We start from the raw sequence: 23,983 nt of genomic DNA on the forward strand, positions 1-23,983 counted from the left end.
TTCTCAAATCCCTTGTGGCCCAGTAGGCTTGATATGGGGCTACAATGTATGCATACTAGTGCTGCCCGATTTGAATCGATTCACTTCAGGTAAATCGATTCGAATCGATTTATTTTTGGGGGGAAAAAATCGAACTTACCGATTTGTCAGCCCCCTTGCTAGATACCCATTCAGGCTTTCCCTCTGCCACCAGAGTCCTTGCTTCTGATGTAACTTCCTGTTTTGCAAAACCGGAAGTTACATCGAAGCAAAAACTCAGGTGGTAGAGGGAAAGCCCGAATGGGTCTCTGCGCACAGATCAGCGGCAGCAAGATTCTCTCCTTCCCAGACGAAAGTATTTCTTTTCTCCTCCCTGGCCAGGCAAAAGCAGTGGTAGCGAATGCAATTCACTACCCTGCCTCTACTCCAGTTGTCTTCTCTCCATTCGGCTGCCCAAGTGGAAACAGGAAGTTCTCACTGAGGGCAGGCCGCAGTGGAGAGAAGACGCAAGGAGTGGTGGCAAATGGATCGCTAAATAATTATCGCCACCAGAAACATGTTGTAACATCAAAATAAAGGAAGATGGGGGGAGAGGGAAGTGGGCTTGGGGGAGTTGGTGGACTGGAGGAGAGATGGGGCGAAGATGGATGGGAGAGATGAACTTGGTGGAGGAGGGAAGATGGATGGTGGAGGGGGGAGATGGGAGATGGACTTCACGGAGATCATGGAGGGAACATGGACTTGGGGGTAGAGGGAGAGTTAGACAGGGGAGATCATGGAGAGGGGAGATGGGGGGAAGGATAGAAGAAATAATGGATCTAAAAACAGGAGAGGGAGAGAGATGGTGGACAATGGGATTTAGGGAGGGAAGGAATAAAAAGGGAGAGAAGTTGGACATAAGGGATGGTGTGGGGGGGATAAAGATACTGGATAGGAGGGTAGTTAGAAAGAGAAAGGGAGAGCTGTTGGGGAAGGAGGAAAAGATGCTGGATGAAAGGGTAGTTGAGAAAAAAAGAGATGGTGTATCTGGGGATGGTGGGGTCCATTGCTGCAGCTACGGGAATAGAGGCGGAAAAAAGGAAAGATGCCAGACCTCCAGGAATGGAAGAGGAGGATAGAAATGGAAGATGGATGGTTACCACGGAGAAAGAAGAAAACGACAAATGAGCAAGAGACCCTGGCAAGTAAGTTATCAGAAGATGTTTGTTGCAGAGCCTGGGACCAACATGATTTGAAAAATGACCAGACAATAAAAGTTAGAAAAAATAATTTTCTGTTTTGTGATTACAATGTGTCAGATTTGAAATTTGTATCCTGCCAGAGCTGGAATTAGACCGCGAATGTGAGCTAGGATTTAACAGAGAGGAAAACTCTTTTTTGTTTGTTTATTTTGTTTATACCACAGCACCAGTGTGGGTAGAAGAGGGCAAAGGGGGTGAAGAGGCTATAAAATAAACTCACCAGAATGTTTTGAAAAAAACACCCAATTGGGCAGGAAAATCGAATCAAATCAAAATATTTTTTCAGGCAACACTAAGCCTCTCCTCTTTCCAATCCAACCTCTCCCCATACCAAATACAGCGGAACCTTGGTTTACGAGCATAATTAGTTCCAGAGGAATGCTTGTAAACCAAAGTACTCATATATCAAAGCACATTTCCCCCATGGAAGTTTGGACGATTCGTTCTACATCCCAAAAAGACTCTCCACCCCACTCCACCCCACCCCCGAGACCACTGGCATGTTTACATTCCACCCCACTACATCCCATACAGATCCCCCCAGGCCACTGGCGTGCTTCCACCACACCCCCGAGAACCGGCATCAACCACCCGCCCAAACCTTTACCATGATCGGGCACTGGCACACAGCACCAACCCACAGGCCTTGCCGGTGCCAAAGGAGTCTGCTGGTGATCTCTGCTGAGCCTTGAGCATCTGCGCATGCTCAAGGCCTTCTGGCTCCCGCTCTCTCTGAGATTTTAGTAAGATCCTCAGGTTTCTCCGAGAATCTCATTAGAATCTCGGAGAGAGCAGGAGCCTGACAGCCTTGAGCTTGTGCAGATCCTCAAAGCCCAGCAGAAATCATCCTGCCGGCAGGCTCCTATGGCACCGGTACATCCTGTGGGTTGGTGCTGCATGCCGGTGCACGATCGCAGTAAGGGTTTGGGCGGGCAGGCGATGCCGGTTCTTGAAGGTGGGGGCTCGCAAATCACGTCAATGTTCGGTTTGCAAGGCAAGATTTGCGGGTGTTTTGCTTATCTTTCAAAACACTTGCAAACCGCGTTACTTGTATACTGAGGTTTCACTGTAGTTGGTTCTCCTCTGCACCACACCCCACACCCATTTCACCCCAACATTCCTTTCCCCTTCTCCCTGAAACCCTGACTCATCCAGATGTCCCGGAACCAAAAGCAGTAATGATCCTCACTCCTGCCCCAGCAGATACCTTATTTCTAAATCACACCACTGGATTTGGTTCATGTCTAAAAATATAAGAATAGCCTTACTGGGTCAGACCAATGGTCCATCAAGTCCAGTAGCCTGTTCTCATGGTGACCAATCCAGATCACCAGAAACTGGTAAAAACCCAAAGAGTAGCAACATTCCATGCTACTGATCCAGGGCAAGCAGTGGCTTCTCCCATGTCTTTCTCAATAACAGACTATGGAATTTTCCTCAAGAAAATTGTCCGAACCCTTCTTAAAACCAGCTATGCTATCCGTTCTTACCACAACCTCTGGTAATGCATCCCAGAGCTTAACTATTCTTTGACTGAAAAAATATTTCCTCCTATTGGTTTTAAAAGTATTTCTCTGTAACTTCTTCGAGTGTCTTTGTAATTTTTGATGGAGTGAAAAATCAATCCACTTGTACCCGTTCTACTCCACTCAGGATTTTGTAGATGTCAATCATATCTCCCCTCAGCCATCATTGTTCCAAGCTGAAGACCCCTAACCTTTTCAGTCTTTCCTCATTCGAGAGGAGTTCAATCTCTTTTATCACCTTGGTTGCTTTTCTTTGAACCTTTTCTAGTGCCACTGTATCTTTCTTGAGATAAGGAGACCAGAATTGAACGCAATACTCCAGGTGAGGTCATACCATGGAATGATACAGAGACATTATAACATTCTTAGTCTTGTTAACCATCCCTTTCTTTAATAATTCCTAGCATCTTGTTTGCTTTTTTGGCCGCCGCCACACATTGAGCAGAAGGTTTCATCATATTGTCTACAATGACACCCAGATCCTTTTCTTGGGCGCTAACCCCCAAGGTGAACCCTAGCATCTGGTAACTGTGATTTGGGTTATTCTTCCCAATGTGCATCACTTTGCATTTGTACACATTAAATTTCATCTGCCATTTGGATGCCCAGTCTTCCAATTTCCTAAGGTCTGCCTGCAATTTTTCACAATCTGCTTGCATTTTAACAACTTTGAACAGTTTAGGGCTCCTTTTCTGAAGGTGCGCTAGCGTTTTTAATGTACGCACTGGATTAGTGTGCGCTAACCGAAAAACTACCGCCTGCTCAAGAGGAGGCGGTAGCGGCTAGCGCACGCTATTCCGTGCATTAAGGCCCTAACGTGGCTTCATAAAAGGAGCCCTTAGTGTCATCTGCAAATTTAATCATCTCACTTGTCATTCCTATTTCTAGATCATTTATAATGAAGTTAAATAGCACCAGTCCCAGTACAGATCTGTGTGGCACTCCACTGTTTACTCTCCTCCATTGAGAAAAATGACCATTTAACCCTACCCTTTGTTTTCTATCCGATAACCAATTACTACTCTATAACTGCACTTTTGCCACCTATTCCATGACTCTAATTTTCTCAGGAGCCTCTCATAAGGAACACTTTCAAAAGCTTTCTGAAAATCTAGATACACTACATCAACCAGCTTACATTTATCCACATGTTTATTAACACCTTCAAAGAAGTCAAGCAAATTGGTGAGGCAAGATCTCCCTTGGCAGAACCCATGCTGATTCTGTCTCATTAAATCTATAGCAAAGTGTGACGATTATTGTGCCAAATTAGCTACTAATATATAAATGAATCAAGTGCTCTTTTGCATCTCCTAGTTAAATTTTACAGAAAAGGTCAGTAACTTGCAAAAATTTTCATGGGTTAGTACATAAGGCCCTGTATCTTTTAAATGGCAGCAACAGTGTTTTATTTTATTCTTGCTGCTGTGCTCTCTTCCTTGTGCTGCTACCGGCAACCCCGCAGGATTAAATACAAGAATAAAAAGTACTGTTCCCATTGTTAAACCTGTAATTTGCCAGCAGCAAATACAGAACAGTGCACTGTTGTCATTGTGCAGGATGAGTTGGTGAGGCTGGCTTTTGGCACCCGTGAGCTTTAATGCCCTAGGACAGTGCCTCAACCTGGCTGCTGTAATCCAGCCTTTATAGCAAAAATGAAAATAAAACAGTTTAATAATAATTAAACATGTTGCATAAGAGGCTCAAACTGATCGACAATATGGTCTCTAGATCATAGCCAATAGCTGATGGACCTGTAGAAAATGGAGTGTACCAGTAAAAGGAATTCACTTTGAGGGAAGAAAGTGATTAGTGAAGTACCACAAGGATCTCTCCTAAAATGTTTTTTCTTCAATATCTCAGTAAGCAATATACAGCAGAAGGATTAGAAAGAAGAACTTGTCTTTTTGGCAGATAACACTATCTTCTGCAACTGCATGTGTGAAAACATCCTGCAACTTCATTGTCTGAAAACATCCTAACTGGAGGCCTTGCTTTGCCTAGGCTCTGAGAATCTCTGTCTGGATCCTTGCCTTACAACAAAACTTCCTTCCAGCACTAAATGCTCCGGCTGCCAATCTGATCGGTGTCTGATTGAGCCTCCAACCCTCGCGGATGCAAAAGGGGGGAGGCAAAATGCAGCCAGCACCCTGCAAGACCCTTCTGAGCCCCCTACAGATGCCTAGTAGCCCTGCAGTGCTGTAGGTGAGCAGATCCAAAGCTCCAAAAAGGCTTGTGAAGGCTGGCCAACAGGTACCACAAAGGATTGGCTTGCTGAAAATGCCAGGAGCCATGAAAATTAGAGCGCCCTGAGCCTCTACAGCAGGGGTGCCCACACTTTATGGGCTCGCGAGCTACTTTTATAATGACTAAGTCAAAATGATCTACCAACAATAAAATTTAAAAAAAAACACAAAGCACACTAAAAGGCAGAGAAAATGTTAATTATTCATATTCTGGGTTTTTTCAAAGAGGTCACGGCAGATGACTCTATGCAATGTCACCTCAGTAACAAAATACAAAAATAGACAAATACACCCCTCCCTTTTTACTAAACCACAATAGTAGGTTTTAGCACAGGGAGTTACGCTGAATGCCTCGCGCTGCTCTCAATGCTCATAGGCTCCCTGCGCTAAAAAATGCTATTGCGATTTAGTAAAAGGGAGCCATAGTGCAAAATATAGACAGCAGATATAAATTCTCAAAACAGACACATTTTGATCACTAAATTGAAAATAAAATCATTTTTCCTACCTTTGCTGTTTGGTGATTTCATGAGTCTCTGGTTGCACTTTCTTCTTCTGACTGTGCATCCAATCTTTCTTCCTTTCTTTCAGCCTCCTCTCCTCCAGACCTCATTCTCTCCCCCAACTTTTTCTTTCTGTCTCCCTGTTCCCCCCTTCTTTCTGTCTCCCTGTCTGCCTCCTTTCTTTCTTTCTCCGTGCCCTCCCCCAAGCCACTCGGTTTGCTGCCACCGCCATCGGGGAACAGCCCCCAAGCCACCGCCGTCCCAAGCTTTCCCTGCAGAAGCGTCACGCTGACCAGCATTCCGCTCCCTGATGTTAATTCTGACGTAGGAGAGGAAGTTCCGGGCCAACAAGGCATTTCTCCTCATTCCATCCAGCCTGAGCCCCATCTCTCCTTGATCCAGCATTTCCCTTCTGTGTCTGTCAGAATTACCATTCCACCTATTTTCCAGCATCACCCTTCTTTGTGTCCATCTCACCTATATCCCTATCTCACCATTTTTTCAGAATCTTCATTTGTCTCTGTCCTTGTCATAGTAACATAGTAACATAGTAGATGACGGAAGATAAAGACCCGAATGGTCCATCCAGTCTGCCCAACCTGATTCAATTTAAAATTTTTATTTTTTTTTCTTCTTAGCTATTTCTGGGCAAGAATCCAAAGCTTTATCCGGTACTATGCTTGGGTTCCACCTGCCGAAATCTCTGTTAAGACTTACTCCAGCCCATCTACACCCTCCCAGCCATTGAAGCCCTCCCCTGCCCATCCTCCACCAAACGGCCATACACAGACACAGACATGTCTTTACCCCATGTTCACCATTTGCCCTTTCAATGTCTTTATCTCCCCCCCCACACACTTTTTCAGCATTACTTCTATGTCTCTATTTCACCTCCTCTTCATGTCCCCTCTGTATCTCTATCCTTATTCAGTAGGTCCTGCTTACCCTTTCTCTTCTTTGTGTCACTATCTCCATTTTCAGCTTTCCCCCCTTTTCCTTTGTTAATGCACCCTGTAGCCAGAATCTTTCCACCCTCCCTCCACTCCGGCCCAGCCCAGTATGAAATATTTCCTTTTGTTTCCCTCCCCTCTCTCTTTCTCTCTCTCTTCTCCTCCCTCACCCACGAGTCCTGCATCTGGCCCTCTCCCTTCTATCTGCACCTGGCAACACCCCCCTGCTCCGCGGCTCTCTTAAGCAACTCATCAGCAGCGGTGATCAAGACAAGCTGCCGACATCGAGGCCTTCCCTCTACGAGTCCCGCCTTTGTGGAAAAAGGAAGTTGAAACAAGCGGGACTCACAGAGGGTAGGCCCTGACGTCAGAAGCTTGTGTCGATCACTGCTGCTGAGTTGTCGAAGAGAGCCGTGGAGCAGGGGGTGTGGCCGGAAGCAGGTAGAAGGGAGAGGGAGATAGGAAGGCTGTAGAAGCTCCGGAGCATGACACCGACCCTGGCCAGGATAATTTCTTTTTCAGGCTGCTGCCGCTGCCATGCTCCCCCCCCACCCCCCCGAAATGACAAAAACAGCTTAATTCCCGCGTCGGCGTCTTTGACGTCGGGGAGAGGAAGGCTAATAGGCCCGGTAGATCGGGACGGCAACACGAGTCTATCAAGGAGCCCGGGATGGGCTCTGCGATCGACTCACGTTGCCTTCCTGAGCTACCGGTCGATCGCGATCGACGTGTTGGGCACCCCTGCTCTACAGGATCTAGATCTGCTGTCTGGCAAAGATTTTGGATGATGATATGCTACACTGGTCAAGATATCGTCCAGCCTCTTTCCAAAAAACATTTGTCCCTTTAAAAAAAGTCTGCTGAGAGTAGCCTTAGAGGTGGAATCACCAGCCCATTGTCTGATCCAGAGCGTTCTGCGTGCTGAGAATGACTAAGCGGAAACTTTGCTCATGACTCTGATGTTGTAAAGAGTATCCATCCCTGCTAATAGAAGTTGAGGCAGAGGCTCTATACCCACCAACTCAAATAATCCACAATATGGTATGACAGACAAGCATCACAAAGGACGCCGTTGTGGCTGCTTTGATTCCTAAGGCCAAAGCCTCAAACTGCCTTTTGAGAATCATATCTACTCTGCCATCCTGCATATCCTTTAATACCACACCTTCCTCACTTGGCAAGATGTGCATTTGGTAACCTGTGCTACCAAGGAATCCAAGATGGCCCTCACTGCAGCATTTTAGTGCCAAAAAACAGCTCCAATACACTAAAACAAAAATAAAGAAAAACTAGCAATTTTAGGATTTAGAGGTGGAGGAACCTAAAGGAACAGGCAGAAACCTTTAAAAATAAGATTTACAGATCCCCCCACCTCAATTTTACTCATAGGCTATTACAGCCTTACTCATTGTGACCTGTGCTGGCGATGTCTGCAGCCTGCTTTGGGAGAAAAAAATCAATGCCTCACAACAAAACTTCCTTCCAGCACTAAATGTTCAGGCTGCCAATCTGACCAGTGTCTGACTGAGCCTCCAACTCCAAAGGACGCGAAAGGAGGGAAGTGAAACGCAGCCAGCACCCTGCGAGATCCCGCTGAGCCCACTATGGATGCCTAGCAGCTTGTGCTCAAGCCTCTGCAATGCAGTAGGTGAGCAGACCCCAAGCTTCAAAAAGGCTTCTACAGGCTGGTCAACAGATACAAAGGATTGGCCTGTCAGTTGCAGACTGTAGTTTACTTCTCCTCCATGCAGGAGAGTTCTTAGCATCAAAATGAAGCAAATTTTTTTTTAAAAAAAAAAGCAGAGCAGAAAGACTCCTTCTGCCTTGTGTGCCAAAAGAAAAACTGAAGGGGGCAGAAGAGCCCTCTGGTGACATAGGAGGAATTCAAAAGGAGGAGTGGATTCCTTCTGCATGGCTTTAAAGCACTGGGATATTACCCATCTATCCAGAATGACACACCTATTTTCTTTTGCACAGTACCTGGACTGGTTTTGGATTGACATGCAATTTTTAATAGTTGACCAGTGATTCTGTTATACCGTATAGTATACTTGAATATAAACCTATTTGTGTATAAACCAAGATAATAGTTTTCCCAAAGAGAGAGAAAACTGTTAACTAGAATATAAATCGGGGGGGGGAGAGGTTATATTCAAGAGTACGATAACTCTTCTCCCCCCCTCCGTACCTGATGATGGGCATTCCTTCCTCCAAAACACCCTCTTCCCATGGTTACTGGAATTTTTCATCCTCACAACACCCTCTCTGCCCTTTTACAGTTACCAGCTTAAAATTACAGCTCTTTCAAATGCTAGTTTACCTTGGAGCAGCTGGGGTGTCCTTCAGGTCTTTGGGACTGTAGAAGGGGTAGCTGTTTGCTACTGATAGCTGAGGGCACACGGGGAAGTTTGGGGCAGCTGAAGACAGAGCTGCAGGTTCTGCCACAAACCCAGAAGGGATCGTGGCAGGTAAGCTCTGGGAAAAGAGGCTGGAAGGAAAATGGAATAAAGAGAGACCCAGGCAGCTGAGAGTCAGAAGAGAGGCGTCAGGCTGATCTTAGGCTTGGTGGCAGCAGATCCTTTTTCCTTCAGAGATGTTAAAGAAAACTATGTGCTGCACCGGTGGCTCCCATTCTCTCTGAGAATCTTGGAGAGGGCGGGAGCCGGCAGGCCTTTAGCATGCACAGATGCTCAAGGCTCCGCACAGGCCGAACATGGAGGTTTGTTGTTAGTTTTTGTCAATGACAGTAAATGCAATGCCAGTCAGGGATGGGGGTTGTTTGTGTCTGGTTGCATGACAGCAGCCCCAGTTATCTTGGGGAGAGAAGAGTGGGGAAGGGTGAACAGCAGCACACCAATGGTCAGAGGGGAGGGAAGCAGCATGCCAATAGTCATTGAGGGAGGAGGACGGAAGCATGCAGGTCACTGGGGGGGCTCAAATATAAAGAGAATCCCTAATTTTGGTCCTTTTTTGGTCTCAAAATCTCAGTTTATTTTCAAGTATATATGGTAATTAATTTAAACTTAATATCAGATCCATGATCCAGCAGCACTGTAAAACCAACTTTGAGCAAATGTAATATCTGCATGCAATAACACTTTCAAGCCTAGATATTTAAGTAAGAATCCAGTAATGAAAATATTTTGTTCTGCTTACCTCCTTCAGATACCAGAGATCCTGCTAAAATACAATATGCCTGAAAAAGTATTAAAAATAAAACTTAATATATGACATTTAACCATTAAAAGCATTTATTAAGAAAAATATTAAGATGATCTTACCCAAAGAAGAGATTCTATGGGCTGAGGGTGAATTAAACCTATGATTCCATGGTACCATGAAAGTCCTGCACCCATCATGAAAATACCAACTCCACTAATCAGTGAAGCAATATACCGCATATTTGTGAAGCCATACCTGTAAAGAAAAAAAATGTTAAGCTTTCAAAATTTAAATTTATTCCTATCTGAGAACAAAAAAAGGCCCAGTCAAAAGGTAATAATAATAATGATGATAACTTTATTCTTTTATACCGCCATAACCAAAAGTTCTAGGCGGTTTACACTAAAAAGAGCTGGACAATCAGCTAGCACTGCATAGTATAAATTGGAAGAATCATTTGCAAAAGCCTCAAACACTAAGGATTTTATATTTAAATCTTTTTATTAAAATATAATAAAGGTACAATATTCTGTACAACTGTTTATAAATTACAAATAGAGCCTTCCAGTTCGATCTGGTTTTGGTACAACCTTCCCAATCAGTTGTCTATGTTTTTACCTCATCTGGGAAGGTAATTGGATTGTCTTTCAGATATGGGTGTAGAAGAGAACCTAAACTATGTGGTGAATGAACCGGAAAATAAGTGTCTATTATGATCTATCATGTTAAGTGCCGTACTGTCATCAGGGCTGTGGAGTCGGTAGGTAAATCCTTCGACTTTGACTCCTCAGTTTCTGGTAGCCATGACTCCGACTCCAGGTATCCAAAATTGTCTCCGACTCCTCAATTCTGACTCCATAGCCCTGACTGTCATGTCATACTAGGTTAGCCAAGCTTGTATACTATGTTTACCATGCTACATTTATATATTTTTATATATTTATATATATATATATATATATATATATATATATATATATATATTCACCATGTATAATATTATGTTTACCATGCTATCCTTGTAGATATAATACAATGTCTGCCATACTATGTTTACCATGCTATACTAGCCACGCTAGTAATACTGTGTTTGTCATGCTATGCTAAGCCTGTATACATGTATATGGTTGCCATGCTAAGCTGCCATCCTGTGCTTTGCCATACAATGTTTGTCATGCTATGTCATATAATACCATGTTTGTCATGTTATGTTTTACCATGCTTTGTTATGAATGCAAACTTGTAACCCGTTCTGAGCTCTCCTGGGAGGGCGGGATATAAAACCAAATAAATCTTAACCACCCAAGGCACTAAACAGACACCACAGGTTTCCAACCCTGTAAGAGTATCATTAAGCACACATTTTCCAACTACAGTCGACTCCGCTTAAGTGCATGCCCTTCGGACCGGATCGCCACGTGTGCTTAAATGGAGTGTGTGCTTTTTAGTCATGAAAAATCACAGTACGCTGTAGTCAAATGCAATAACACTTTTATTCAACCAAAAACACACCTAATACAATGTAATACAGTTCAGTTATACAAACAGTATTGTTCGGTCTAATGCAATAAACCTTTTTTTAAACCAACATTCTACTGAAATAATCAGTCATTGTTTTCTGCATGCAGATTGCATGAATCACGCTGTGTATCTGACTACTGATGCTGTAAAACTGTCCATAGTCATGACAGCCATTTATCTCCAGATAACAACGCAGCATGTGTAGAGACTTCAGAGCGTCCAAGAAGGAAACAATCTCTGCAAGTGGTTCATTAGTCGTGATGACAGCAGCAGTATCTCTATCCTCATCAGATTCTTGGCTGTCTGGAGTGTCCTTTATGATTGTACAGATATCGGAATTAATGCGGTCAGATGATGTGGGCAGGTCGTTGTCAACGGCAACATACAGCTCAAACTCTTGTGACGAGAGTTCAACTGGGAGTTCAATGAACGAAGTGTCAGCTTCAGTTGTTTCATCAGATGAGTGAACGAAGCTCGCCCGTCAATAGCAATTTGAAATCGTTGATGATGAGACTCGACGCCATGCCTCCCATACCATATGATGAGAGTTGAGCACCATCATTTTTCTCGCGAGCTCAGCAGCTCAGGGGCTGGATTCCTCAAACATTGCCTTCACATATCTTAGGACGAGTGAACTGTAATGACATTTGCGATTATCCCGGCTGGATCAAAGAGGTCGTGTTTGGCAGCAGAAACACAAGTTTGATGTTGGTTAGTCTTATGTCATTGCAATGTGCTGCACAGTTATCACACAGCATTACAATGTGTCTCCTACGCCTTCTCATCAGATTGTCAAGCTTCTGTAACCATTCAATCCACAATGTCGCTGTCATCCATGCATTTTTATTGCTTTCATATTTAACAGGCTGTTATTTAATGTTTTTGAAGCACTGAGGATTTCGATACTTCCCAATCACCAGTAGCTCAAGCTTTTCACTACCATCCATATTGCAACTAAGCAGCAATGTCAATCGTTCCTGTGACATCTTGAAGCCAACAGCTTCGCTGCATCTGAAAGCCAATATTCCATCAGGGATGGCACGCCAGTACAGGCTTGTCTCATCGGCGTTGAAAACGTCTATGGTTCATATCCACCAATGACTGATGGCAACACATGCATGATCCATCTTTCAGCACCAAACTCATCCGCGTCTTGTTTTTCGTCATGCTGCTTTTTAAATTTTATGCCGTTACAAATGTTCCACCTCTCTATCCATCCGTTTGTTGCTTTGAAGTCTTCTACGCCCAGTTTTTCAGATAACTGTGCCACTTTCTCCATCAGCAGAGGTCCACTGATTGACAGTTGTTGACTTCTAGCTTCAACAAACCATCGCAGCAACGCCTGTTCAACGTCTCCAGCCTTCCCAATTTTTTCTGTTTTCTGGTAGGATTGCTGTTATTTTGCCAGTCTTTCAATATCGCTTGCCTTTTTTTGTAAATCCAAGAAATCTGGCTCGGATGAACGCTGTAATGTTTTGCAATAGAGACCTGATTCTCCCTTTGGTCTTGTCTCTTTAAGACATCGACACGTTCAGCCAAAGACAATGATTTTTCACATTCAGCCAAAGACAATGATTTGTGTTCCATGTGACTCCATGGTGCAGTTCCGAAAGTTCAAACACCTGGCCAGGCCTAGGCTGCAGTTCTGAAACACGTGGTTCATCCACATCATCCACCTAACCACCACAGTCCCGGTTTATTTTACATTAAAGTCAATGGACGTAAACTCCAGATATTTGCAATTCTGATAAGCACATAATCCGCTTATACACGCAGATATCGTAGGTCCTACCTCTATTCTTTCACGTTACATTCACTTCGGTTAAATGATTGCATTTAACCGAAGTGAATGTAACGTGAAAGAATAGAGGTAGGACCTACGATATCTGCGTGTATAAGCGGATTATGTGCTTATCAGAATTGCAAATATCTGGAGTTTACGTCCATTGACTTTAATGTAAAATAAACCGGGACTGTGGTGGTTAGGTGCGGATAACTTAACCAATGTGCACTTAGGTGGAGTCAACTGTATCTATCTTTTGAATAGTTACCTTCTGATTTATCAAGTGGAAACCAAACTGGAAAAAATCAGAACCTTTTGAAAATTTATAAAAAGCTATTTATTTGAATATGTTAAGATAAAAGTTTTTCTATCTTAGTCAGTGCTACTTGAAAACAGGTGAATAGTAAGAAGGTATTTTACAAGATAAACACATAGCTAAAAACAACTAAGCACATGGGTGTAGCCAGATTTGCACAGACAAGACAGTAATGACTGCATATTTCAAGAAAATGATTCCAAATAAAGCAAATGACAATTTTAAATTTTCTTCTCTAATCCCACCTCTATACTGGCTATTTAGATATAATCTCATTACTTTTAATGTTATGCACCACAGCTGCTGATGAAATTGATTTAATCCTTTTTAATGCATTCAGATGTTTAATGAACATGACAGCATTTAAAATTCCTATGAATATCATTTCTAATTTAATTCGTATAATCTTTCCATGCAATCAATAATTTGTTTTTACTGTAAATACATTTCTATACTCTTAACATTTCAGCAACCTGCACAACAACATTTAGCCAATGGAAAGAATGGCTCAGGGCTCTGTCAGCATCCCTTTGTCATGGGCATATACCACATAATTCCTATGACCAAAATGTTATACAACTGGCTGTTACTAAATTCAGGATTTCTTTATTACATGCAAGGTACTGTTATGCAAATATTTAAACTTACGAGGCCAAACAAATTATACTGATTTGTCATCAAAGGTCAGTTCTGACAAGCAGTGTTCTTTTCAGGGGTATTAAATATTAGGGTCCAACAGATGTTGGTAAGAACTCTACTGCTTTAAGGCCTAGTAAATATTTTCTTATTCATGTGACAATGAGAACTCCTCATTTACTTAAATAGATTTCCAATTTTCTTTTCAGCATTGTCTAATGATACTTGAGGCTGTAAATTACCCACTGTAGCCCAACACCTCTATGATGCTTTCCTTAGAAGTCAAAATAAAGCAAAGTTGCTCACTTGTCTTCCAAAGACCTTACAAAGAATAGGGTCGAACAAATGTCCTTTCAAAAAGCCCAGAGGTAAATCAACGTTAAATATTTATTTAATAACCACCATAAACAAAAGACTCGACATGGGGTTACCTCAGGAGTCACAATACCTCATAAGTATATTCTACTAATACTCTAAAAACAATAGGGACCAATTGATACCATAACAGCACGATATTGTGCCAGTTTTTGCTGGATGATGGAACAATAGATTGTTGTATACTGTTATTCAAACAAACATCAACGATAGCAGTAAGTCAAGCAAACCAGGGCTTGACTTACTGCTACTGCTAACATACCATCTTTCAATAATCCCCTCCTTGGCCTCCTCTCCTTTCCTCTCTCTCTCACCATCTACCTACCTCTTGTTCTTTCTCTTCTACCTTTTATCATTCTCTTTAAAGTACAAAAGAAAATGGAAGATTAGGTTTTTACCTCAGTAAAGTAAGGTGGTAAGACACGATTTTGTACTGAAGTTAGCCTCTTAGCCACAAACTCTGCAGAAGGGTGTCACTCAAAACTTCCAATTCCTCCCCTTCAGCATTGGAGAACAGCTCCCCTTTCAGTTAGTACCAAAGCAATCAAACTCCACTGAAACATAAGGAGGGGCATGGGGAACTTCCCCAGCAACAAACCATATTCTGTTCTGCTCTGTAACTTATGACAAAAGAACAATGATTAACAACAGTTAGCAATCAATAAGGAACAACAAATTAGGCACATGAGTAGCTAGAAACCAACCTGCTAAGTGCAATTAGTCAGACCTATAAAAACCCCAAAAGAATAAAGGGAAAAGGTGCTCTTATGCTCCTGTAGTTATGTATCTTCTTAATCTTAAAGACAGGAAAAGAAGTTCCATGACGGACAATAGCAGTGTCTAAACAGTTGTTCCCAAACCTGTCCTGGAGGACCCCCAGGCCAGTCGGGTTTTCAAGATAGCCCTAATGAATATGCATGACAGAGATTTGCATATAATGGAGATGCCAGGAATGCAGATCTGCTCCATGCATATTCATTAGGGCTATCTTGAAAACCCGACTGGCCTGGGGGTCCTGCAGGACAGGTTTGGGAACCACTGGTCTAAAGACAAAAATCAGGTGAATCAAATGTCTGCATAGGGTGGGCCATACAGAATCTTGTCTTATAACAGAAAGAAGATTTCTGATGTAAGAGCCTAATCTTTCATTCTGTTGCAAAGACATAGAATTTTGTACAGTAGCTGATGTACCAAAGCAGTGGCAGATGTCCAGAGAGGGACAAGATGAGGAGGACCCAAAAGTGGCATCCTCTCGAGCTGCCACATCCACTCTGTAGAACCTCATAAAATTGTGGAGAGTAGACCAGGCAGCTGTTCTACAGATTTCATCAGGTGAAACAGCCTGGAATTCTGCCCAGGAAGCAGCCACGCCTCTAGACGAATGTGTTGCAATCGAGATATGGAGCTGTTTACTGCAGGCAATGTAGGAAGAAATTGCTATGCAAAGCCATCTGGTTATCAAAGCCTTGAAAGCAGGTTTGCCTCATCTTGATTGGCTGGTCAGCACAAAAAGGTGGTTAGATAGCTGGGAATTATTAGTCCTTTCCAAGTATTGAAGGAAGACTCTATGTAATAATAATAATAATAACTTTATTTTTGTATACCGCAATACCACAAAACAGTTCAGAGCGGTTTACAGGAGAAGAGACTGTACATGTACATCTGGCCTCCACAAAATCCTGTCCTGCTTTGCTGAGCCTGTGGAGTGAAAGGCGGATAAACAAATCTCTTGATTGACGTGGAAAGCAGAAACCACTTTCAGCAGAAACGAAGGCACCATCTGCAGAGAAACCCCAGACACTGTAAATCTAAGAAATTGTTCTCTACAGGAGAGAGCCTGTAACTCTGCAATTCACCTCGCTGAGACAATGGCAATCAAAAACACAGTCTTGGCCATAAGATCCAACTGGGATGCATCTGGCGCCCAAGATAAACCCTTCAGAACAACATTAAAGTCCAAAAATAGAAATGACCTACGCAGTGGGAGATTTAGTCGGAGAGCCTCCCTCAAAAATCAAGTGACGTCTGAGTGAGATGCCAGCAACTACATACCTTTCCAAGCCCTAAATCATGAGAAAACAGCCACCTGTACCTTGAGAGAAGAAACTGCTAGGCTGGTTGTAGGAATGCTAGAATCACCAGGATGGGAACCCTCTCAGCTCATCTGTTCCTTGGCACACTTTAATTGGAAAGTCTTCCAGGTCTTCGCATAATATAACACTTTATAATACAAACTTTCCAGATCTATGCAGATAACAAAATAAGAAAAACTACACATACACAGTGAGCTACAAAATCGTAATCAATATAACAAAACATATAAGCCAGCCATCATTACTTCCCAATAAATTTTTGAAACAAATAAGTCTTCCGTAACTTCTTTTCCTTATGGAGGGTCAAGACAACTCCCTATGAATAATCCTTATGAGTTAGGGCCATGCGCTCAAGAGCCATACCGTAAAATCATAGCGCTCAGGATTCTCCATAGGAACTGTACCCTGGTTGAGATGACCAGGATGAACTAGTACCCTCAGGGATCTGCCTCTTTGGAGGCATACCAGATCCACGTACCAAGGCTGTTAAGGCCAGACTGGAGCTACTAGGATCACCCTGCGTTGTTATTCTGCGGTTGATCCGGCCCATCAAGGCCCACAGAGGAAACATATAGAGAAGGCACTCTGTGGGCCAGGGCTAAACAAGGGCATTCAGCCCCACACTGCCTGGCTCAGCTCTGAGTGACTATAGAAGTAGACTGCCTTTGCGTTCTTGGCTGAGGCTCGGGAAGAAAAACACAGCCCTGTGCTGTATTGAAACGGACTCCCGGATATTCCAAGCACTGAGTTGGCTTTAGGTGATTTTTCTGGATGTTACATTTACATTACATTTATTGACTTCTATTCTGCCTTAACCTTGCAGTTCTGGGCGGACTACAATAGGAGATAAACTGGTCATTTCCAGCAATGTCACAATTTAGTACTTCCAACAAAGTCATTGGAGGAGATCTACCACCTGCCGAATTGCGTATTTGCCCTCCTGATGAGAGGGGGCCCGGATAAGCCAATTGTCCAGGTAAGGCTGCACCTGCATGCCCATCCTGTGGAGGTGAGCCACTACTATCACCAACACCTTAGTAAAGGTGTGTGGAGCTGTGGCCAATTCGAAGGGCAGTGCTAAAAACTGGAAGTGCCGCTGGAGGACATGAAATCTTAGATATTTTCTGTGATCCAGAAAGATGGGAATGTGAAGATATGCTTCCGTTAAATCCAAGGAGGCTAGGAATTCTTCTGGAGCTACCACCACTATGGCCGAGTAGACCGTCTCCATGTGGAAGCAGGGAACTCTTAGTGCCTCATTCACGGAATTGAAAAGCTTTCCTTCATGTAGGAGGGCATCCTTGCATGCTCGGATACGACAGGATGAGAGAAGGCAGTGGGGGGAGGCAGGGCTGGGGTGGGACTGGAGGTGGAGCTTCAAGTGGGCTTGGGGGCGTGACAGGGCGGAACAGGGGCAGGGATGGGTGGGATGGGGTGGGCCTGGGGGTGGGTCTAGGTGTCTGAATTTTACAGACAGAAAATCTTGTAATCTTAGTGAGAATACTACAAGGAAATTTTAAGACACTCCAGTAATGTGACCTTTGAAATCAAAATCATTACGAGTCCTCCTTCCTCTAGCTCTCAAATGAGATTCCCCCTCCTCTTGTATTGCCCCTCCTTGGATTGCTTTACTATTTTAAGATGGATTTCCTACCTCCATCCCTTTTGTCCCAGTTAGTCCTCTTAGTCTTATGTTTGTCACCCCCCAACTGGCATCAAGCCCAGTAGCCTGTTCTCATGGTGGCCAATCCAAGTCACTAGTACCAGGTCAAAACCCAAGGAGTAGCAATATTCCATGCTACCGATCCAGGACAAGCAGTGGCTTCCCCCATGTCTTTCTTAATAACAGACTATGGACTTTCCTCCAGGAACTTAACCAAACCTTTCTTAAAACCAGCTACACTATCCGCTCTTACCACATCCTCTGGCAACACATTCCAGAGCTTAACTTTTCTCTGAGTGAAAAAAAAAATTTCCTCCTATTGGTTTTAAAAGTATTTCCCTGTAACTCATCGAGTGTCCCCTAATCTTTGTAATTTTTAACAGAATGAAAAATCGATCCAATTGTACCCATTCTACTCCACTCAGGATTTTGTAGACTTCAATCATATCTCCCCTCAGCCGTCTCTTTTCCAAGCTGAATAGCCCCAACCGTTTTAGTCTTTCCTCATACGAGAAAAGTTCCATCCCCTTTAGTAATAATAATAATTTTATATTAATAATAATAATAACTTTATATACCGCCATACCATAAACAATTCTAAGCGGCTTACAAGGGAAGAGACTGTATACAGACAGCGACATTACAGCGAACTTACGAATTTACATTGGTATGTTAAGTTTAGTCAGGTTTATCTGGAATTGTATTGAAAGTACATCAGGTTGAGGAGGGGGGTCAGAGAAATTTGTCAAAGAGGTAGGTTTGTTTTTTTTTGTTTAAATGATTTTTATTATTCCAGCAGTAAGAAGCAAATACAAACAGTAGTACCATTCAGGAAATAACATTTTCAACAATATAATCAGTTCCCCTCCCATCCCCCCCTCCCCTCCCCTCCCCAAGAATCCATGGCCAGTCCAACAGCTGAGAGTGGGAATAAAATCTTAAAGATTCAAAAGTCTACTGCGAGCACGCGGTGTGAGGTCCTGCCAGAAGTGCTCCCACACCTGACAAAATTTGCGACCCGGGCCAAGAGTCAAGTCTCCCACCATGCGTCTCTCCAGTGCTGCGTGCACTATCATTAGGGATCTCCATTGTGCATATGACGGGGGATCACGGGAGAGCCAGTTGGTGAGGATGGCTTTTTTTCCCATCAAAAGGGCTCTGGAGATAAATGCTAACATTCCCCTGGGTTTGGGCAAGGCTATATTATAAAATCCAAATAACGCCTTCGGTTGCGGAAGCCATCACCTTCCCCAAAGCGATGTGGTATATAGGCCAAGATGTCTCCAAAACTGTTGGATTGCGGGGCAGGCCCAAAACATGTGACTCAAAGATGCGTGAGCCTGATTGCATTTCGGGCAAGAATGCGACGCAGTAATCCCCATCCAGGCTGCACGTTCCGGTGGAATGTAAAGTCTAAGAACAATTTTCAATTGCATTTCCCAGTGAGTAATATTGGGTGACACCTTCTGAATATTCTTCAGGACCCGTTGTAACTGTTGAGCAGTCAACTGGCAATGCAAGTCCTCAGCCCACGCTGTCGCTAATATATCCAGATTCGTACTTGGTTGGCAATCCCGGATCCCCACAATATGAAATCGTAGAGGAATCCTCTGTTGGGCTGAAAGGCTGAAGAGTTCCGAAAGCGCCTCCCTGCAGACTTCAGTAAGGGCAGCCACTGGGAGGGACTGAACATAGTGACGGATCTGGTAATAGGTGAACAGATCATTAGCCTGTAGGTCAAAAGTAAAGAGGTAGGTTTTTATTGATTTTCTAAATGTTTGGTACGAAAGTGCATTTGAGATGAAGTTGGTTAACCATTTGTTCCATTTGCCTGCTTGGAATGATAGTGTTCTGTCGAGGTATCTCTTGTAGGTGCAGCCCTTTAGGGATGGAAAAGCGAACAGGTAGGTACTGCGTGTATTAGTTGTGCCTGGGAATTCAAATTGGTGAGACAGATAGGTTGGGGATGAAACTGTCATGGTTTTGAAGCAAAGGCAAGCAATCTTAAAAATGACCCTTGTTTCCACAGGCTGCCAGTGTAGTTTTTTGTAATATGGACTTACATGGTCTGATTTCTTGAGGCCATAAATGAGAAGTACAGCAGCATTTTGGATGACACTCAGTCATTTGATGTTTTTTTTGAGAGATCCCAAGTATATGATACTGCAGTAGTCTAAGGTACTTAGGATCAGGCATTGAACCAGCAGTCAAAAAGAAAAGAAATTAAAGTATTGTTTAATGGAATGAAGTTTCCATAGAGTGAGAAAGCATTTTTTGACTTGAGCATTAGTGTGATCTTCAAACATCAGGCTTCGGTCCAGGATGATGCCCAGGATTTTGATTGTGGGGTTAATTGGGTAGTCTGATTCGTTTAGTCTCAAGGAGGTGATCGCGATCTTGTTATTGGGACTTGCCAAGAAAATCTTGGTTTTTTCGGGATTCAGTTTTAGTTTGGAGTGCATAGTCCAACGTTCAACCTTGGTAAGGATGGATGAGATGAGTTGTTCTGTCTCTTGAGTCAGTGGGTTATGGGGATAATAATTGTTATGTCATCCGCGTATACATACGATTTCAGTTTTAAATCGGATAACATATTTCCCAGTGATGCCATGTAGATATTGAAGAGTGAGGGAGAGAGTGGGATGCCCTGTGGCACTCCACAGGGATTGGACCAAGCTTGATAGTAGGTTAAGAACATAAGAAGTTGCCCCCGCTGAGTCAGACCAGAGGTCCATCTTGCTCAGCGGTCCGCTCCCGCGGCGGCCCATCAGGCCTAGTGCCTGAACAGTGGTCCCTGATTAATTTTGTAACTTACCTCTAATCCCATCCCTATAATCTACCTTTACTCTTATCTGTACCCCTCAATCCCTTTGTCTTCCAAGTACCTATCCAAAGCTTCTTTGAACCCCTGTAGCGTGCTCCTGTTTATCACATCCTCTGGTAGCATGTTCCATGTATCCACCACCCTCTGTGTGAAAAAGAACTTCCTGGCGTTTGTTCTAAACCTCTCCCCTTTCAATTTCTCTGAGTGCCCCCTTGTACTTATTGATCCCTTAATTTGAAAAATCTGTCCCTGTCTATTTTTTCTATGCCCTTCATGATCTTGAAGGTTTCTATCATGTCTCCTCTAAGTCTCCGCTTTTCCAGGGAGAAAAGCCCTAGCTTTTTCAGTCTGTCAGTATATGAGAGGTCCTCCATGCCCTTTATTAGCTTAGTTGCTCTTCTCTGGACCCTCTCAAGTACCTCCATGTCCTTCTTGAGGTACGGCGACCAGAACTGAACACAGTACTCCAGGTGCGGGCGCACCATAGCACGATACAGTGGCAGGATGACTTCCTTTGTCCTGGTCGTGATACCCTTCTTAATGATACCCAACATTCTGTTTGCTTTCCTTGAGGCCGTGGCACACTGCGCCGACGACTTCAATGATGTGTCTACCATCACTCCCAGGTCTCTTTCAAGGTCGCTCACCCCTAGCGCTGATCCCCATTTTGTAAGTGAACATCGGGTTTTTTTTCCCTATATGCATGACCTTGCATTTCCCTATGTTGAAACTCATTTGCCACTTTTTGGCCCATTTTTCCAGTGTTGTCAGATCTTTTTGGAGATCTTCGCAGTCCTCCATGTTATTGACCTTGCAATATAGTTTGGTGTCATCCACAAATTTAATAACCTCACATTTTGTTCCTGCTTCCAGGTCGTTAATGAATATATTGAATAGGAGCGGTCCCAGCACCGATCCCTGTGGAACTCCGCTCGTGACCCATTGCCAGTCTGAGCAATGTCCCTTTATTCCAACCCTCTGTTTCCTGTCCGCCAGCCAGTTTTTGATCCATCAGTGGACCTCCCCTTGCACCCCATGGTTCCATAGCTTCCTTAGTAGTCTTTCGTGTGGCACCTTGTCGAAGGCTTTTTGGAAATCAAGGTAAATGATATCTATGGATTCCCCTTTATCCACTTGACTGGTTACCCCCTCAAAGAAGTATAATAAGTTCGTGAAGCATGACCTGCCCATGCAGAAGCCATGCTGGCTCGACTTTAGCTGTCCATAGTTGTCGATGTGTTCCCAGATGCTGTCTTTAATCAGTGCTTCCATCATCTTTCCCGGGACCGAGGTCAAGCTCACCGGCCTGTAGTTTCCTGGGTCTCCTCTTGAGCCTTTCTTGAAGATGGGCGTGACATTTGCTATTTTCCAGTCTTCCGGAATCTCTCCAGTTTTTAGGGATAGGTTGCATATTTGTCGAAGTGGCTCAGCTATTTCGTTCCTTAGTTCCTTGAGTACCCTTGGGTGAATGCCATCCGGACCTAGTAAGTATGTTGTACGTTTTTTTAGGAAACCCGTGAACCAATTTAGTATCTGTCCGGAAATGCCGATGGAATCAAGGCACCTAAGCAGGAGGTCATGGTCGACAAGGTCGAAGGCACTGCTCAAGTCGAACTGCAGTACCAGTGCGCTTTTTCCCTGGGAAAACAGATGGAAAAGATGGTCAGTCATAGAGGCCAAAACTGTTTCAGTGCTGTAGTTTGTTCAGAAGCCGGATTGAGAATCATGTAGGATGTTGAACTTATCTAAGTATTTTGTGAGTTCGATGTTAACCAGATCTTCCATTAGTTTAAGAAAGAATGGTATGTTGGCAATGGGTCTGTAGTTGGCCATCAAGGAAACAGACTCCTTTGGGTTTTTGATAATAGGGGTCACGAGGATATGCCCAAGATCCTCCGGAAATTTACCGGTACGCATGCATGTAGACACCCAGTTAAAAAGTTCGGCCTTGAAGGAGATAGGAGCTGTTTTCATAATAGTTGGTGGGCAGTTGTCCAATAGGCAATTGGATTTTACATATTTTGAGGAGAGGCAGGAGGGAGGTAAAAAAAAAATTGTCAAGAATTAGCCGGGACAAGAGACAGGAGGGATCCCTCCTCTCCTGGACCACCAGGTCATACGACAGACCCGACGGAGGCCTGCAATAAATCTGGGAGGAGAATGGGGTGAGCGCTGACCCAAATATAAGCCGAGACCCCCCATTTTTACGGTACTTGAACCTAAAAGATCTTTTCTATAATTGTTGTGGCAGCAAAGGCTTCTTACTAATGACTATGACACTTGAAGATTCATATTAAAGCCCAAGGCATGGCAGGCACAAATTATGAATATTGTTTAATGATGTGGTCTTGCTGTAGGATATTCAGAGAAATAGACACACACATGATCACTATGGCTTGTCATCCAGCTCTCCATCCTTACTCACACTTGAGAAAATACTGGACCAAATGCATCTGAAGGGCTCTGAGGAAGAAAACCCAACATGACTATGCATTAATACTGCCAGTGCAAAAGTCCTTGTTACTCAAAGAATTATATAATGTTCTGTTAGATAATGCCATCCAATAAGGATATTGAATCATGTCTGTCTTCAAATAAGCAAGCTCCCAAATCCACAGCTATCCTGATAACAGTACTGTGTTATCACAAGATTTGAATATTTTACTACTCAAGTAGTTTCTTTTACTATGTCATAATAAAGATAGCTAAGAGTAAGAAAACATCATATTAACTACAAAATAGTGACTAAGGATTTTAAGCTGGAATAAACATTTTTAGGGAAGTACATGTTCTATAATTGTGTGATAATGAGAGTATACTTACGGATGACCTGGATCTGGTGTCCTTACAGATTGGCTAATTCCGAGTGCTAGCAAAGCCTTAAAAAAACAAATAAAAAAGGAGAGAGGCTATGTCATCATATTGTTAAAAATAAAACTAAACAAACAAGTGTATCACTATAATGATGTTAACATCTTCTTGCCTTCACTTATCTCCATGTCAAAGTTTCCCTATTCTCCAAAGAAATGAAAACATGGCAAAAATAATTTTTGCTAACATGAGTTTTTCCTCAGTGTTTCAATTAATACAGATTCTGTAAACTCCAGCAAAGATGTCTGGTTTGAAATTATATTTTCTGGACTAATACAACAGGCAAGTTAGCTA

The 23,983-nt window shown here is 43.2% G+C and overlaps 1 protein-coding gene across 3 annotated transcripts in view; it reads right to left on the reverse strand.

Moving 5' to 3' along the window:
* SLC30A9 (solute carrier family 30 member 9) overlaps window positions 1-23,983 on the reverse strand; it is a 130,210-nt gene that overhangs the window by 31,918 nt on the left and 74,309 nt on the right. For all 3 annotated transcript variants that reach the window (XM_033946479.1, XM_033946475.1, XM_033946486.1), the window contains exons 10-12: window positions 23,642-23,697; window positions 9,727-9,862; window positions 9,602-9,641 (exon numbers count right to left, since the gene is read on the reverse strand). In XM_033946479.1, coding sequence (XP_033802370.1) covers window positions 9,602-9,641; window positions 9,727-9,862; window positions 23,642-23,697 — 232 coding nt within the window. The remainder of the gene's footprint in view (window positions 1-9,601; window positions 9,642-9,726; window positions 9,863-23,641; window positions 23,698-23,983) is intronic.

The sequence above is a fragment of the Geotrypetes seraphini genome, chromosome 1 (genome assembly GCF_902459505.1).
Source record: "Geotrypetes seraphini chromosome 1, aGeoSer1.1, whole genome shotgun sequence".
Classification (NCBI taxonomy): domain Eukaryota; kingdom Metazoa; phylum Chordata; class Amphibia; order Gymnophiona; family Dermophiidae; genus Geotrypetes; species Geotrypetes seraphini.